This window comes from Rattus rattus, chromosome 3 (genome assembly GCF_011064425.1).
Source record: "Rattus rattus isolate New Zealand chromosome 3, Rrattus_CSIRO_v1, whole genome shotgun sequence".
Lineage (NCBI taxonomy): Eukaryota > Metazoa > Chordata > Mammalia > Rodentia > Muridae > Rattus > Rattus rattus.
In genome coordinates, this window is record NC_046156.1 from 218,159,362 (window position 1) to 218,179,340 (window position 19,979).

The 19,979-nt window shown below is 38.5% G+C and overlaps 1 protein-coding gene across 1 annotated transcript in view; it reads right to left on the reverse strand.

Annotated features, from left to right (window-relative positions):
• Kiaa0825 (KIAA0825 ortholog) overlaps positions 1-19,979 on the reverse strand; it is a 383,014-nt gene that overhangs the window by 285,858 nt on the left and 77,177 nt on the right. Inside the window, exon 11 of the mRNA XM_032899100.1 lies at positions 3,912-4,076. Coding sequence (XP_032754991.1) covers positions 3,912-4,076 — 165 coding nt within the window. The remainder of the gene's footprint in view (positions 1-3,911; positions 4,077-19,979) is intronic.

Below are 19,979 nucleotides of genomic sequence, written 5' to 3' on the forward strand. Positions count from 1 at the left end.
ACAGACAAGTACATAAGAAAATCAATGATAACTGTGGGTCCACTACTTTCCCCACCATGTAACACTAAGGGGTTCTTAGGAGGGAGCTGAGAGATGTCGTAACTCAAGTGAGCCTCAGGCTCATAGCAGAGCCTCCTCGAGGGATAAGAACCAGGTTGTACACATTGGTATTTGGGTTAAGAAAATACGCATTTTTCAATTGTTACAGGAATAATTTTTTTAAAATTGTCATTTCAGACCTAATAGAGCATACAAAAACAAAAGAAACTTTATTACTTAAAATTTTCCTTAATTTCAAAGAATAAAAACATAAGCAATTAAGAAATTTTCATGCATGTTCAAAGAAAATGTTCTATGTGACCGAGAATAACAATCAAGAATTTAATACTTGAAGAATAATAAGTAGCATTTGAAGCACGGGGCTAACTGATTATCATCGTTTAGGAGAATTCAAAAGGAGCTCAAACAGCAGGGAATTGTGGGCTCTGATGGCTGTTTAATTCCTGTTCCTTAACAACCAAATCTGGAGCAAATCACTTTTATGTGAATTTGTATGTATGTATGTTACTAAGAAATCTACCTCTTGGGCTGGAGATGGCTCAGTGCTTAAGAGCACTGGCTGCTCTTCCAGAGGACCCAGCAACTGCAGGGTGGCTCACAAGCACCTGCAATGAGATCTGGCGCTCTCTTCTGGCACTCAGGTCTATAAGTAGGCAGAACATAATAAGCAAATAAATCTTGTGTTTTCTTTTCTTTCTTCTTTCCAGAGCTGAGGACTGAACCCAGGGCCTTATGCTTGCTAGGCAAGTGCTCTACCACTGAGCTAAATCCCCAACCCAATCTTGTGTTTTCAAAAAAAAAAAAAAAAAGAAGAAAGAAACAAACAAACAAACAAAGGAAGAAACAAAGAAAGAAATCGGCATCTCCTTTGGAGAAGTGAGAAGCAGTGTGTGAATGCAAGAAAATTGAGATAAAGTTTTGAAAGGATAATTGCTACAGCATCTGCACATGACAGATTCCGGTTTTGAGCCCAGCATATGAAGTTATCTTTGGCAATGTCATAAGGATAATGAGCAGAGAAGATGAACAACAGTGACTTCAACACTAAGTCATAAGAAGGCCACAGTCACGTCCAAGAAGTCTGGAAACGGCATGGCTCTGAGCCAGTCAAAGCTCCCACACGGAGCCTAAGTAACACTAAGGCAGGGGATAAGAAAACAGAGAGGCTGCAGACAGACCCACTGACGTCAAAGAGAAGTGGAGGAAAGTGATAGACAGTAGCCTCTACGTTCTCACCTCTTTCTCCCCAAGACACCAAAAGAGGAAACTAAAGTGGGATATTAAGGCTGAAGGAAGGTGGCAAGTCTTACCTGACCTAAGGTAAACACTCTATGAACACTTCAGATATACAGCACCTGCCTTTAATATTCTGTGCTGGTGAAGTAAGGCATAATAGTACACATGGAAACACATACTATTGTCATCCCAATGGGTAGAAATGCTCAGTGGGTAAAACAGCTAACCATACAAGCCTGGCAGCCAAGGGTTTGTTTCTTCAATTCAAGAGCACAACACGAAACAATAACATGGTAGCACATGTCTAGAATCTCAACATTTTATGTGAGATGAGAGACTGAGACTGAAGAATCATTTGGAAGCTTGAGGGCCAAGTAGAATGGCGTATTAACATAGCAGCAGAGAACAAGGAAGACCATGACTTAAAACAAGGTAGAAGGATCAATCAACAGAAGTTTTCTGATCACACACACACACACAAACACACACACACAAACACTCACATGTACATGCATGCGCACACACACTGTGGTACATGTACATGCACACATACCACATGTATATAGTTATGCATACACACATGTTATGCATACACACATACACACATGCACATACACACATGAAGCTTATTAACTTTGAAGAAAAAAGCATTATATTTGTAATAATGGGTGCCCACATATCTAAATAAAAATGGATAGTTTTGTCTATTGCTGTCTTAGTTTGCTTTCTATTGTTGTAATAAAAGCCTATGACCAAAAGCAATGTGGGGAGGAAAGGATGTATTTCATCTTGCACTTCAGGCAATACACTGCCCTTAGAAAGTCAACACAGGTACTCAAGCATGGCAGAAACCTGGAAGTAAGAACTGAAACAGAGACTATGGAGAAGCATAGTTACTGGTGCTCTCTTTGTCTTCCTCATCTGGCTTTCTTATACTACCTAGGAGCACTTGCCCTGGAGTGGCACTGCCCACTGAGAGCTGGGTCCTTCTACACCAATCATGAATTAAGGAAATTACCTACAATTAAAGGCTCACTCCATGAGATGGAACCCATTCCTGAGAATGTTCAGGGGGCCATGAACCTGGGACAAGATAGGATATTGGCTCAGAACAGAATAGTTCTGTTAGAGAAATAGAGCAGTAAAATGACCCCTAACTATATTCTGCTATACTCTCTAGTGTGTCTCTCAGCCACATTCACAGAAGCTTAATCCTGCAGTATGTAGAAGGAAACAAAAAGAGACCCACAACCGGAAAATGTGCTAACTCTGAAAGACCTTGGAACATTCAGTCCTAAATGGGGTATCTCCCTCAAACTCCTCCCCTCAGGGCCAGGGCAAACAAACAAACAAAACAAAACAAACAAACAAAATCAAAGAGCCAGGAGTGATGGAAGACAGCAGTGAAAAATGTTCTCCTGTCACAACAGGACTGGTGAGCGTACAGAGACTGTGGCAGCAAGCACAAGGTCTGCACACTTCTGAGTCAGAATGCTGGGGGGAGGGGAGGGGACATGATCTGCAGTCCCCAACTTAGGAACCATCTCCAAGTGACAACTGCTCGCAAAGGAAAAAAGTTTTCTTCAGTGGAGTTTCGTGGGTGTACAAACCATGTTCATCTACTGAAGGGCCCAGACCTAGCGTGGATGATATTTTGTGTTGTCATGGTTTATCTGGGCATTTTTTTTAACATTAAAAATATTTTGTTTGGGGGTTGGGGATTTAGCTCAGTGGTAGGCGCTTGCCTAGCAAGCGCAAGGCCTAGGTTAGGTCCCCAGCTCGAAAAAAAAACCAAACAAACAAAAAAAAACATTTATTAAAAATATTTTGTTTGTATATTACGGCTTCTGATTTTGTATATATGGATTTTGTGTGTGTGTGTGTGTGTGTGTGTGTGTGTGTGTGTGTTGGGTACATGTAGTTCTCATGATTTTTCTTTGTTCTTTAATTCTTTTCATGTTCAGTGTTTGTTTTGGTCTGTTTTGGGTTTTGTTTGTTTGTTTGTTTTTGCCTGTTTGTTTTTAAAGAGGGTTTGTAAGGGTGAGGAGATGGGAAGGTTCTGGGAAGAGATGGAGGAGGAGAAACTGTGATTACAATATACTGTATAAAAATCTATTTTTAATTGAAAAAGCAAAAGTCCTACAGACTTGCCTACAGGCAATCTGGATGGGGGAAGTTTCCCAATTGAGGGTCTGTCTTCACATGCCTCTAGCTTATGCCAAGTGACATTAGTTAATCAGTTTACGGAATACGTGGACCAAAGTATCACAAAATACTTGTAATAACTTACTTTATAGGTTAAAAAAGCTAAATATAGTATATGCTAAATAAATACTGAAGTACTATAATAGGACACTTTCCAAAATTAAAAGATACCTTCATTCTATAATTTTTCCCTTCATGACTCTCTCTACCTTATCCAAAATGCATCCCACTTGACAAGAGACAAATGGTTAATAATTCCAAACAGAAGCCCTTATAATAAAAAGGTACATGGTAGACGTTTGCAAACAAGAGTCGGCAAAACTTGTTGTGCATCAAACTTTGAAAACACATTTAAAGACCATTTAAGTATCAATAAAGCATTTACTTTATAAGCAGTAAATTTCTTCTACCTGGAATGTTGCACAAAAAGTCCCAGAGTTGTTCTTCTTCCATGTGGCTCGTAAATACATTTCCGAATGTCTGTGGGGATAAGTGACACCAATACAGAACTTCAAAGATGGTGCCCACCACACTGCAGCCTGCACTCTGCTTACTCTCCATGCCAGCAGCTTGTTCTTGAAAAGAGTGGGGATGAGGAGAAGAAACCTTATTCTCATCACTTCTCTTGGCCTTGTGCTACGACACAATTGAGTTGCAATTGAGAAGCCCACACTCTCTGAGAGATACAATCATTCAGCATCAGCAGTTCAGATGCATCTATGTATGGGTAGCTATTATAAAATATCTGTGAGAAGAACCATAATGATATCATTTCAAGAAGTGAGGCCAGTTTTCCTGTATGTCAGAATTTTTTTTATCTGAAGGTAATTTTTTTGTCTAAATTTTCATTTAAAAATAATTTACATTCAAGAAATAGTTTTTAAACCCAAGATAGCTCAGAAAACTAAAAGTGAAGCATGAGAAAATTCATGTTCTTTGAATCATGGAATCAACTCTGAAAAACAAATTGTGAATATTTCCTAAGTATATTGACACAATCATTTCAGAATGAAGCAAATTTTCAATCAGTTCCTTTACTAAACCTCATGAATAATTATAAAACTACAAAGCTACTTTATTGCCCCTAGCATCCCGCCTCTGGCTGACTATGGCTTCCTTTAGAATTCAGTAATGAGAGGATCAGGCATTATTGAATTTATATGGCACATAGAATTGAGAAATAATTCCTATTTTGCTTGAATAATAAACTACTATATCATAATAAACAAAATATTTATTGAGTTAAAGGTAGTATCAAATCATGCCTTATATTATTTTTAATGACTTCTAGTAATATAATCTAGGGTCATTGGTAAAGAAGACATTTCTTTCAAATTCTTTAAAAATTTTATTTATTGGGCTTGCTTTTAAGAGGCCACTCTTATCCAGAAATTTAAAAAAAATACCATAAATTTTATGAAGCGAGCACTTCTAGTTTTTCTTACTAATATCAATTTTAACCAAATTAGTTTTTATTGAACTAGTCATTGCTGTCCACCTTCTTTGTCTTCTCCATGCAATATAAACTATTTGCTTATTTGTGTGTGTGTGTGTGTGTGTGTGTATGTGTGTGTGTGTGTGTGTTTGACACTGACTCTGTTACCTGGGATGGACAAGTACCACACTTACCCACCATGGTCAGCTCATAGATGGGCACATGACCAACAGGGACCTTCCCAAAGAGTTTGCTGTAGAGTACTGACAATATTTGATAAGCTGGTAGAGTAGGCTGGAAGATGCTTTGGGTAACTATTTGGGGAAGAATGTTACTAAAAATTAATGTGCTACAGTAAAAAATAGAAATAAGACTTTTTTTCTGGAATTATTTTCCAATTCTCAAGCATGCTGTTCAACCCTGAGATTCATTTGCTGGGTCATTAAATGTGCTTCCCCATCGCCTTTTCTTTTGTCCATCTAGAATGCTGTCCACTCAAGGACTGAGAAATGGTATCTTCAGGGCATTAAATAATTAAATGTAAGTCATTAAATAATGATCTCACAGCAACTACTGCCACCTACACTGGGCCTGTTAAAGATTTATCTCTTCCCAAAAAGCAACTGAAAGAATCAGATGCAGATACTAGCACCCAACCAATGGACAGAAGCCGGGGACACCTGTGGTTAAATTGGGAAAGAGCTGGAAGAGGCTGAGGAGGAGGGTGACCCCATGGGAAGACCAAGAGTCTCAACTCAGCTGGACCCCTGAGATCTCTCAGACACTGAGCCACCAACCAGGCAGCATATACTAGCTGGTCTGATGCCCCCTACACATATACGGCAGAGGACTGCCTGGTCTGGCCTCAGTGAGAGAAGATGCACCTAACCCTTGAGAGACTTGAAGCCCCAGGAAGTGTGGAGGTCTGGAGGGGTAGGAGCTGACATCCTCTTGGAGTCCCTACTTGGGTTGGGGGGAGGAGGTATGGGATAGGGAGTGGTCAGAGGCAGACTGGGAGGGAGATGAAGACTGGACTGTAAAAAAAAAGGATATAATAATAATAATAATAATAATAATAATAATAATAATAATAATAATACTGGGTCTCTCAACCATCAGTCATTGCAGGGAGAGTTACACAGGGGCATCCCCCTTTACTGAACTATTGGCTTCTGATGGAATCAGAGGCAGAGGGAGCCATTGCTTTCATTGTGAACCCACTGATGAGCCCACCAGACTCTAATGAATAGATCTAAGTCTATGTGGCCTGGTGGATCACAAACCATAATGATAGGGATACTGAAAAAGAACACATAGAGGTCAGGGGGATTGACAAGTAAGACTGGGAAAGGTGAGGGAAATCAGAATGCACTTTCTACATGCACGGAGCTATCAAGAAACACATTTAACAAGAATTGTCATTTAGAGCTCTCTCTCTCTCTCTCTCGCTCTCTCTCTCTCTGTCTCTCTCTGTCTCTCTCTCTCTCTCTGTGTGTGAGTGTGTGTGTGTGTGTGTGTGTGTGTACACATGCATACACATTCATTTGTGCAGCATGCACACATGCCATACAAGGTGGTAATACTCCAAAAAGCATAGACTACCTGACAAAAATCCCCATTACTCAGTGCCACAAGAGAAACTCCCCTTTCTATCCTTAGATAACTTAGCTCTCATCCCTCAGCAAAGAGTGTCTTTACCCTACAGATGAAGGCTAGATACAATGAAGATCCGTAGATAATCGGAAGGCAGAAAAAGGTGTCAGGGTGCCCAGCTCCAGTTAGTACATCTAGAATACAGCTCTGCACCCAGGGTTCAGGGAACACCACAGAAGGGGGAGGCACTGGAAGAGTCAGGAGACTGGCAGCTCTACTCATAGATATGTCTTCCAATCCTGACAGGCAAGTCACACCCATGAAGTCTCAATAATAAAGTTGCCTAAACAAGACCTGCACAATGGCTATGGTGATCACATGCCAACATGGATGGGGGAATTTTCACAAGCCTCCACCTAGATTTAACTATATTTAAAACTATAGTTAATCAATGGCTTCTGAGAGAGAGTCTGTTTTCTCTAAGATGAGCTAGGTCCCTGACAAGTTCAATCCAAAATGGTCAGCTCTAAACATTTGCACAAACGAATAATACTAGTAATACTAGATGCCTTCAATACATCAATAGCATATATATATACATATATATACATATATATATATTACATAAAGAAAACAAGGTCTTGAATTTGACAGGCAGTTGGAAGAGTTAGGTGTTGGACATAGGCATGAAAATGATGTGAATATAGTGCTCATGTATAAAATTCTTAAAAAAGTAGTATTCTTACTATATGTTATGCATAGGATATTTACCAAGATATGCACAGGACAGCAAGGTAAGGGCCCATGACTGTCATTCCTGCTTGTGTCCGTTGTCCTGACATAAATGATAGTAGCATCCTTTCATTCATTTTTGAATTTTTTATTTAACTTTATGAGAATGAGTGTTTGCCTGTATGTAAATTGTTTGCATGCCTGGTGACTGCTAGGCCAGAAGAGGGCAATGAATACCTTAGAACTAGAGTTAGAGATAATGTGAGTGATGGGAAATTTCTCTCTCCAACCCATAAGGCCTGGTAGAAGAGAGGCATCAAACAGTGTAGATGTGTTTAGGGCTGTGTCTTGGGAACCTGGTAAAAAGCAAGGCCTTTGTCAAACACTCAGTCATTAGTTTTCTTTTCCTTTTGATTTGTTTTCTTTATATCCTTGAGGGTAGTCTTCCGTTCTTTCTTCTTCTGCTATTCCCCAAGTCCTTTCAGTGGAAACTCACTGTGGATTCACTTTTTTTAACCTACTTTTTTTTCAGAGTCAGGGGAGACCCGTGTATTTTTGCTGGCACTAGATGACAGAAGGACACAAGGTTAATGTTAACAGAGTGGAATTGAGCACAATTTAATTGTTATAGTATTTTTTGTTTTATTGTTTGTTTTGACTTTCACCCACTTACAAAGTTAGTCTTGGTGAGGTTCAGGACATGGTAGTTCCCAAACTTGGCATTTGGGAATACAGGAAAATCATTTCTGCTCTCTCTGACCTTCTCTTCTGAGGCAGGGAACAAAAGAATTCTACTTTCCTTTAAAGCAGGTCATGAGGCATCACTCAGAGGTGTTCTCTCTGTACCAGGAAGGAAGCAAACCCCTCACTTCTATAGATACAGGCTCATGGGGAATCTAAACAAGCATTACTAAGTTAATGTGTTAATTCCCACTAGACCATGCTCTTCTTGATTAGTCATATTTGGGACAATAGTGCACACATCAAAATATTCACGCTGGGCTGCAGGAATGCTTACTGTCCTTGTATGGCATATGATAGCTCACAGTCATCTATGATTCCAGTTTAATGGGATCTGACCTTTTCTTTGGCCTCAAGAGGCTCCTGGATGCAGGAGGTATACATAAATCCAAGCAGGCTGGTATACTCATAAATAAGTTTAAAATAAATATTCTTTTTAAAAAGATAAGAAATATGCAGGCTACTCTATTTTCATTGCTCTTCTTTATGAAAAGCTGCTGCAGCAATATTTATGGCAAACAAATGTCTATGTTTAAGGTGGCCTTTGTTTAAGTGCCTAGCCATGAACTTTGTAATGCGTGAAGCCAGACATTACTTCTCTCTTGCAGTTGCTTCTTCTCTCTAGTCCTTTCTTTGTTTCTGCCTTCTTTCTTCTGCCTCTGGGTAAGACATTGGTTTGTCTGCTAACAATTCTTTAGGTATGTTTGTATGATGCTTTCAATAGTGAAAAAGAGGAAAATTGGCAAGGTATTTTCAGAAGGATGAGGTAGAAGGATAGACCAAGAGAGACAAGCCAGCCAAGGCTACAGAACAACATCCTGTCTCCATAAACAAACAAAGAAATAAATGAATAAATAATGAGCTCTAGCTACCTAAGGCATCACTGTGTAAAAAATATCATTTCCTTTTTCATTAGTCACCATAATTTTACTCATGAGAAATTCTCCAATGTGACCAAAATCTAGCTTGTCCTGGTCACTCTTGTTGTCTTCCTTAGAGCTGAATCACTCTTACATAGTTTTTCTCCCCCTCTCATTCTCGGTGCTAGTGAAGGTTGTGAGGCCAGAATCTCAACATGGTGCATTAATTGCAGTGTTTTGTTTTTCTTTTGTGATATACCCGACTGTGGGACTTTTCTTTTGACAATGATTTCCCTTTAACTAAGACAGAATAAGCAAGACCATGTTGAGTTTTCAGACCACTGGGTCTTTGGAAAGTAGACAGAAGAGAGCTGGGAGAATTAGATGGACTGGAGTTAATACTTTAGTATTGGCAGTTTTGAAGTCCTATTGTTTAACTCAGGGTTAACCAGTAACAATACTCAGTGATGCTGCTGCTACTTCAAATTACATTGCGTCCATCAACATTTTATACATTAAAAAAGTTTAAACCAGTTCTTCTTGTCTATATTATTTGAAGGGGTGTTTTCACTGTGAACACCGTTTTAAACTCTTTTTAAACACTAGACTTGTTAGTGCTTCTAAGAGATTTATTTGTGTTAAACAAAGAACTCTAAAGCTCCAGGAGACTGTTTTTATTACGAACACAGATTTACATGTACACTGTACACTAGCATTTTGCTCTCCAAGGCTGTATAACTTTTACTTTCTACAAGATGTCAGTGAAAAGCTCCTGCTGAGTCACTGAGATAGAGTAGGCAGCAATATTACAGTAGAATAAGCCATGTGCTCAGGAAGGCTGGATCAACCAGGCACCAACAGCATCACTAACAACAACAATAACAATAACAACAACAAAAAGCCTGGAAGATTATCTTTGACAAAGATTTTAGACCAAAAATGTAAGAACAGAATCTACAGAATTCAGAACAAGAAACCCAAAACAGAAGACCTATACACTATCCATGGTGGGGGTGGGGTTCGATATCACATAAAACAGCGTGAAGGAAACAATGTTTAAGTGTCACAACATAGTTCACTATGACAAACAACAAAGTAAAATTTGAATCTGATTTTCAAGTTGGTTTAATTATGCTGCGTTTAGCACTCCTGCCTTCATTTGCCATCCCATCAGAGCGCAGCACTCCAGGTTCTGACTTAGTTGAACTTCTCTGACTTGTATATTCATTTACTTCTATCATTTATAAGGTTTGTCCTCCCCACTTTTCACCAACAATCAAACCCCTGGAAACTAAGCTTGATGTACCGAGATGACAGTTGCATACACAGCCTCTAACAGTGCTTGAAACTACTTGATGCCCACTCAATATTAGTTTAATAGAGAAACTAGTTATAAAACCAACCAGTTAATTTCTAGAAACTCACCCTTCTCACCCTTAGACTCATCTCTAAACTACTGTATTCTCTTTTTAATTCACCTAAGACATTTACTTTCAGAAAACAATGGTTCTTCTTACCTTTAACGAGGATCACTTGAAAAATCATGTGGAAAAATTATCCCATTTCTCTATATCTGTTTCCTCATTTGCAAAATAGTCTTAACAACCGAAGGGTCATAAAAAAAAAACTACCGTGTGAAATCCCATTGAGTTTCTTAGGGGAAACATGCGCAAAAGCTCATGATAGCAGGGTCACTTGTAGGCTGATGTCCAATCCCATTACTCATCTAAAATTACATGGAAGTACACTAACTACCAAGAACAACAGATATTCCTGTAGTCATAGAAGACATTTTAAGTTTCAAAATAAGATGAAATAACATATTTCACTCATTGTCAAGAAGATTGGATCTGATTCCGTGGGGATGAAACATCATATTTGTGAAGACTCTCAAGTATTACTAATAGAATCTGAAAAAAAAAAAACATATTTTACCTAGTTCTCATCTGTATGACAGCTGCTAGGGAAGTCCCTGATCAGGCACGTAGGTATCCAAAACAAGAGGAATTTCATCTACAAGACACTAGTGTATGATTGCATCTGGGGCTTTCTTCCTGGTGTGTTTTCCAAGGGTCAAACTCAGATCAAGGCTTGGAGGTTTCAGAGCAAGTGTTTTTACCTGCTGTAGCCTTCTGCAAGAGCAGCAAGTTTTCTTAACTATGAGCCTTCGCTTCAGCCACTTAATGAAAATTGTTGAAATGTGTTCTATCTGCAAGGTATGCTGTTTGAACAGAGTAAGGAAGCAGAGATAACATGGTATGTATGCTGTTTCTGCTGGTCTGCAGCTCACAGTGGCTCTGCTGCTCAACAAGCTGTGGGACAACAGGAGCAGGAGCAACATTGCCTGGAGCCTGTCAAAACCTCCACCTGGTGAATCAGACACAATCAGATACAATGCTGTAACTTCATCATCAGCTCGTGGGTGTCTGTACCTTAACAACAAACTTGATTGATATAATCATACCGCATCCACCCACCTACATTGCCACCCATGTCTCTGTAGACACAACAGCATTGACTGCTGTTTCTGAGACTATACTGATTCTCCATGTTACTTAGTCCACTGTCATTCCCAGAAAGGCCCTTGGGAAGCACAGAGGTACTTTCTCCTGCTCTCAGTAAGTATATGTTACAAATTCAATTAAGAAAACATCGATTAATCAAAGTCCAGTAGTGCAATTATCATTATTGCAAACACGGCCAATAACATCAGTGTTAGGTGAGCTAAGAATACTGAGAAGGAGCCCATTTTGGCTTTAAGGAGTTTCCTAAAGGGAGGTTCTGATTATACCTATGAAATGGTACTCATATGCAACAAAAGGCAAAGCTAAGGGGTTGGGGATTTAGCTCAGTGGTAGAGCGCTTGCCTAGCAAGTGCAAGGCCCTGGGTTTGGTCCCCAGCTCCGAAAAAAAAGAAAAAAGAAAAAGGAAAAAAAAAAAGGCAAAGCTAGATTCTGCAGGATGTCTGATATTATCTATAATTGTGTTACATGACAGGAAATTATATACATGACAAGAGAATTTGAGCTGATTCATTAATTTTAGGTCAACTGTCACTCACTAGTGCTAGGCAAACATTAGCCTCTAGGTTGCTAGCTCTGTTCCTTGGTTCCCTTTGGGCATTTAGCAATATAGTTGAACACAAAGCACACTATGGCAGTTATATTTTTGTGGTTGCTGGCTGCTCCCTACACTTGCTCAGCACTGTAACTTGCTGTACATTATGAGACTCTGCTTGAAGCCTTGTGGTTTGGAGGTCAATGCACAAACCCCTGAAGCCAACTGCATGAATCCAGCAATGCTCTGCTGCCTACTAGCTGGGCAACTTAGTTTTTGTCTGTGTTTCAGCTTCCTTCTCTGTTGAGTAGTGTGTGCCAACACAGTACTATCATGAGTTAGTGAAAGAATACATGTAAAGCCTTTAAACTCCATGCCTGGGACATTTTAAATATTATATATTTGCTAGGTTGCTTTTATATTACATGGACTATCATTAGGAACTAAGAAGTATCATCAAGAATTAGTTTGGAGGCAATAGGCAAAGGATATGTTAGTCCACATCATTCAAACATCACTTAGCCAAAAAGGCCACTCAACTGACAACTAGCAATGTGACAATTGTTTGTTCTTTTGATACCACTTGTAAAAACCTTGCAGGCTGTTTGGTCTCCACAAAGTCATTAACAAAATGATTGTCTTGAGTTTTGAAAGTCAATAATTCAAAGTACTGTTTTGCAATTAAGAGCCTTCTGAAACATCTGTAAATGGGAAGTTTGTTTCCTTTGGATTCAACTTAAAACCAACAGGAATCCTCTATCGGGCAGTTGAAATGGATATAATGAGTGTCAGAACTTGTCTACCATTACAATCAGCTGTTTTTTTAAAAACTATGTTTAGCAACATAAAACTTCATTGAAAATACTTCATCTTATATAAGAAAACTTGCCACTTATGGCAAGAACATGGTTAAAAGATTTAGAATATGTGACACATTTACTATTAATTTATTTAACTTTTATTATTTCTAAGCCTGAGCAAAAATATCTATTTCTCTATATGTTTTGCTGATAGTTTTAACACAAATAGAAAGCCTGACAAGACATTTTTAACTGAAAGCTGAATATATCATTAACAGTTTGGGATACTTTATATCATATGGCTATTAAGAAAAATATTATGCCAAGTATATTGTACATAAGCAAGGCCTGTTTTAGAAATTATTTATAAAAATGCTTTCTGATTAAAAAGCCAAAAATTATGCTGCTTAGTTAATGATACTTTAATGTTTTGTTTTCCTAACCAGATGGTCAAACACATAAATTATCAAATGCTATTCTAAATTCTGTGAGGCATGAATTAAATAAAGACAGTTTCTGTAAAAATAAGTACAAATTTACTCTTACAATCATCATTACAATAGTTAGTAACATCCCACGAGTATGCTGTTTCTTAAAATGACAAGAATTCTGTAGGAGCTTAAAATAGTGATCTCTCAACTGACTGGTAGATTCTGACATTTCATCTTCAAGGCATTTGAAGTAGCTAGGAAAATTCAATATTGAACAAAACTAAAACTGCCACACAAAGTAAATGATCTTATAATAAGTGATATTTTAGAGCACTTCAGCAAATACATGAATGTTTTCCATAAGAACCACGCCTGAGATTGTAAGTCTTTTTTAAACAGTATCATGAAATACATACCAGAAGGTGGCCATTAGTTTTTAAAAACATATGGTGAATTCATTTGTTGAAACAGTGTATCAATCATAAGTACATTTGCTTTGCCTTTACTAAGTTGTTAACAGAAAAGTCAAAAATGTAAGCATCAATTTTTTTCAGCTAGCTTTACTTTATCAATTGTGGAGCACTTCTGTGGAACGATGCTCTTAAGTTTCAATGCTAACCTCAAAGTAACTCTCTGAAATTTGTCATATGTTATTCATGTATTTACCTACACTCTCGAAACATTCAGAAAAAATATGAAGAAGATCAATATGAAATAACCAAATAACAAGGAGACAGTCCAAAGTGGCTAAGTTTTGTCTCCAAGTGAATCTTCCAGTGCCAGCAATGGGTTACATTTCATCAACCTCTTCCCCATGGGAACCCCCAGAATAATCCAGGATATTGCCAAGGCTATTAGTTGTTCTCCACAATCTGACAGTGAGACCCTATTGCTGAAGTCAACACCAAAACAAATTACCTGAATGTAGAGAAGTTGAGCTTGGTGCCTACATAGAGCCTTCACCCTATTATTCATCGTACTAGAAGGTATTCTAATTGCGACCAAAAGAAGAAAAGTAGACAGCACCTCATTAAACCCTTCAGTCTAAAATAATGCCTGCCTACAGGATCTGCCAGGACAATAGCAGCACAAAGCTTATCAGAGTCATCAAAGGATTTCTGACTGGACTTAAGGAGAGTCTGTGAGATGGAACCAATCCCTGACACTGCCTCCATGGCCAAGGACCTGAGCCTCAAGAAATCATGGCATAGGAGAAAGCCAAATACTACTTTCCTGATAAGGATATAGCAATAAAATGACTTCTAATGACTTTCTGCTATCCTCATAGCTAAGTGTCTTGCTCAGACATCATCAGAGATGCTTTCTCCTGCAGTAGATAGGAAGAAATTCAGAGACCCATAGCCAGACAATGTGAAGACAGCAAGAGACCTTGGAACTCTCAGTGGCAAGGACTTGCCAGATCGAGTCCCAGCACTAAAAGGAGAAATAGACAGAAAACGCATTCCTACTCTGAGGTCATCTCCAAAGAAAAAACACTCACAAGTGAAAAGTGAGTTCACGGCTGAAAGCCAGTCTCCAGGAGTACTGACACCCTAAGAGCAGAGGTAAGACCAACTCTTCTGCTCCAAGCAACCCACATGGTGGCCTAAGAACACAACAAACACAGGAGAAGTCTGGGATAGGACTCCACCAGTTTCTGCCTGCACCCAGAGCTGACCAGGTCCCACAGGTCTCTGTGCCCAAACCCCTTGGGAGAGAGAGCTGGATTCTCAGACATGCAGACAATACTGAGAACTCAGAGGAGACAACTACTTCTGCTCACATTCCCGGCCCAAGACGAATCTGGGCACAGGAACCTAGGAGCAGTCAAGAGCAGGACCCTTTGGGTTTCTGCCTGCACCAGGAGATGACAGGGTCCCACAACTCTCTATATTCAGATCTGGCTGAAAGAAAACAGGTACACAGGAGTGCTGACACACAGACTTATAGAACAGTCAAGACACTGTCAGAGTCATCAAGACAAACTAACACCAGAGACAACCTGATGGCAAGAAGCAAGCACAGGAACCTAAGCAACAGAAACCAAGACTATTTGGCATCATCAGAGCCCAGTTCTTCTACCAAAGCAAATACTGGATATCCAAACACACCTGAAAAGCAAGATTTGGATTTAAAATCACATCACATGTTGATGATAGAGGACTTTAAATAACTCCCTTAAAGAAATATGGGACAACACAGGTAAACAAGTAGAAGCCTTTAAAGAGGAAACAGAAAACTCCCTTACAGGAAAACACAACCAAACAGGTGAAGGAATTGAACAAAACCATCCAGGATTTAAAAATGAAAATAGATACAATAAAGAAATCACAAAGGGAGACAATACTGGCGATAGAAAACCTGGAATCAGGAGTCATAGATGCAAGCATCACCAACAGAATACAAGAGATAGAAGAGAGAATCTCAGGGGCAGAAGATACCATTGAAAACATTGACACAACCATCAAAGATAATGTAAAATGCAAAAAGCTCCTAACCCAAAACATCCCGGAAATCCAGGACACAATGAGAGGACCAAACTTAAGAATAATAGGTATAAAAGAGAGGGAAAACTCCCAACTTAAAGGGCCAGTAAATATCTTCGACAAAATTATAGAAGAATACTTCCCTAACCTAAAGAAAGAGATTCCCATAAACATACAAGAAGACTATAGAACCCTTAACAGATTGGACCAGAAAAGAAATTCCTCCTGTCCTATATAGTGAAAACACAAAATGTACAAAACAAAGAAAAAGTATTAAAGCAGTAAGGAAAAATCTCAAGTAACATATAAGGGCAGACCTATCGGAATTACACCAGACTGCTCACCTGAGACTATAAAAGCCAGAAGATTCTGGGAAGATGTCATGCAGACACAAAGAGAACACAAATGCCAGCCCAGGCTACTGTATCCACCAAAGCTCTCAATTAACATAGATTGAGAAACCAAGATATTTCATGACAAAACCAAATTTACACAGTATCTTTCTACAAGTCCATCCCTAAAAAGACTAATAGATGGAAAATTTCAACACAAGGAGGGAGACTACACCCTAGAAAAAGCAAGAAAGTAATCTCCTTGTAATTAACCCAAAAGAAGAGAGTCACACAAACATAATTTCATCTCTAAAAACAAAAATAACAGGAAAAAACAAACACTATTCCTTAATATCTGTTAACAACAATAGACACAGTTTCCCAATAAAAATACGTAGACTAACAGACTGGATATATAATGAGCACGCAGCATTTTGCTGCATACAGGAAGCACACCATAGTGACAAAGACAGACAGAGTAAAAGGCTGAAAACAACTTTCCAAGCAAATGGTCCCAAGAAACAAGGTGGAGTAGCCATCCTAATATCAAATAAAATTGACTTTCAACCAAAAGTTATCAAAAAAGATAAGGAAGAACACTTCATATTCAACAAAGGAAAAATCCACCAAGATGAACTCTCAATCCTAAATATCTATGCCCCAAATACAAGGGCACCTACATACGTAAAAGAAACCTTACTAAAGCTCAAAACACACATTACACCTCACACAATAATAGTGGGAGATTTCAACACCCCACTCTTGTCGATGGACAGATCATGGAAATGGAAACTAAACAGAGACATATGGAAACTAACAGAAGTTATGAACCAAATGGATTTAACAGATATGTATAGATCATTCCATCCTAAAACAAAAGAATATACCTTCTTCTCAGCCCCTCATGGTAGATTCTCCAAAATTGACCATATAATCAGTCACAAAACAGGCCTCAACAGACACAGGATGATTGAAACAATTCCATGCACCCTACCAGATCTACATGGACTAAGGCTGCTCTTCAATAACCACAAAAATGGCAGAAAGCCCACACATGCATGGAAGCTGAACAACACTCTACTCAATGAGATGTCTTAGAATTTAATGAAACTGAAGGCACAACATAACCAAACTTATGAGACACAAGACACTCCAAAAGAAACTGGAGAGAGCATACATTAGCAGCTTGACAGCACATCTAAAAGGTCTAGGAAAAAAAAAAGAAGAAGCAAATACACCCAAGAAGAGTAGACGGCAGGAAATAAACTCAGGGCTGAAATCACCAAGTCAATACAAAGAATCAGCAAAACTAGGAACTGGTTATTTGGAAAAAAAAATTAACAAGATAGATAAACCCTTAGCCAGACTAACCAGAGGGTACAGAGAGTGTGTCCAAATTAACAAAATCAAAAAGGAAAAGGGAAAGATAACAATATAATCTGAGGAAATTTAAAAAAAATCATCAGATCCTACTACAAATGCTTATATTCAACAAAACTGAAAAATCTGGATGAAATGAAAAATTTTCTAGACAGATACCATGTACTAGATTTAAATCAGGAACAGATAAACCATCTAAACAGTCCCATAACTCCTAAAGAAATAAAAGCAGTCATTAAAAGTCTCCCAACCAATAAAGTCCAGGACCAGATAGGTTTAGCGCAGAATTCTATCAGACCTTCATATAGAAGACCTCATACCAATACTATCCAAACTATTCCACAAAATAGAAACAGAAGGAGCACTACCCAATCCCTTCTACGAAGCCACAATTACACTTATACCTAAACCACACAAAGACCCAACAGAGAAAGAGAACGTGAGACCAATTTCACTTATACATATGGACGCAAAAATAACCAAATCAAATCCAAGAACACATCAAAATGATCATCCATCGTGATCAGATAGGCTTCATCCCAGGGAAGCAGAGATGGCTCAGTATATGGAAATCCATCAATGTAATCCACTATATAAACAAACTCAATGAAAAAAACCACATGATCATCTCATTAGATGCTGAGAAAGCATTTGACACAATTTGACACCCCTTCATAATACAAGTCTTGGAAAGATCAGGAATTCAAGACCATAACTAAACATACTAAAAGCAATATACAGCAAACCAGTAGCCAACATTAAACTAAATGGATAGAAACTTGAAGCAATCACACTGAAATCAGGGACTAGAAATACTGCCTACTCTTTCCAAACTTATTCAGTATAGTACTTGAAGTTTTAGCCAGAGCAGTCAGCAAAAGTAAGTCAAAGGGATACAAATTGGAAAGGAAGAAGTCAACATATCACTTTTGCAGATGATATGATAAGCAACCCCCAAAATTCCACCAGAGAACTACTAAGCCTGATAATCAACTTCAGCAAAGTGGCTGGATATAAAATTAACTCAACAAAATCATTAGCCTTCAAAACTCAAAGGATAAACAGGCTGAGAAAAAAAATTAGGGCAATGATACCCTTCACATTAGTCACAAACAACATAAAATGCTTGGTGTTACTCTAACCAAGCAAGTGAAAGAACTTCAAGTCTCTGAAGAAAGAAATTTATGAAGATCTCAGAAGATGGAAAGACCTCCCATGCTCATGGATTGGTAGGATTAATATAATAAAAATGGCCATTTTGCCAAAAGCAATCTACAGATTCAATCCAATCCCCATCAAAATTCCAACTCAATTCTTCATAGAGTTAGAATGTGCAATTTGCAAATTCATTTAGAATAATGAAAAAACTCAGCATAGCCAAAACTATCCTCAACAATAAAAGAACTTCTGGGGGAATCACCATCCCTGAGATAAGCTATATTACAGAGCAATAGTGAGAAAAAAAAACTCTATGGTATTGGTACAGAGACAGGCAGGTAGATCAATGAAATAGAATTAAAGACCCAAAAATGAGCTCACACACCTATGGTCACATGAACTTTGACAAAGGAGCTAAAACTATCCAGTAGGAAAAAAGTAGCATTTTCAACAAATGGTGCTGGTTCAACTGAAGTTGGCATCTAGAAGAATGCAAATTGATCCATTCTTATCACCCTGTACAAAGCTTAAGATCTAGTAGATCAAGGACCTTCACATAAAACTAGATACACTCAAACTAATTGAGAAAAAAAAAGTGGGGAAGAGCCTCAAACACATGGGCACTACAGAAAATTTCCTGAACAAAACACCAATGGTTTAATGCTCTAAATCAAAAATCGAAAAATGGGACCTCATAAAACTGCAAAGCTCCTGTAAGGCAAAGGACATTGTTATTAGGACAAAATGGCAACCAACAGATTGGGAAAAGATCTTTACTAACCAACATCGTACAGATAGCTCATATCCAAAATATACAAAGAACTCAAGAAGTTAGACTCCAGAGAGCCAAATAACCCTATTAAAAATGTGGTTCAGAGCTAAACAAAGAATTCTCAGCTAACTAATATCGAATGGCTGAGAAATACCTAAAGAAATATTCAACATCGTTAGTCATCAGGGAAATGCAAATCAAAACAACCCTGAGATTCCACCTCACACCAATCAGAATGGCTAAGATCAAAAACTCAGGTGACAACACATGCTGGCAAGGATGGGAAGAAAGAGGAATCCCGCCAGTGTTTGTGGGATTGCAAGCTGGTATAACCACTCTGGATATCAGTCTGTACGTTCTTCAAAATATTAGACATTGTACTACCTGAGGACCCAGCTATACCACTCCTGGGCATATACCCAAAAGATGTCCCAACATATAACAAAGACACATGCTCCACTATGTTCATAGCAGCCTTATTTATAATAGCCAGAAGCTGGAAAGAACCCAGATGCCCTTCAGCAGAGGAACGGATACAGAAAATGTGGTACATCTACACAATGGAGTACTACTCAGCTATCAAAAATAATGACTTGATGAAATTCATAAGCAAATGGATGGAACTGGAAAATATCATGTTAGGAACCCATCAGTGTATTCCTTTAGTGAAGGTGGAGTTCTCCTGATGTAAACATCCCTCC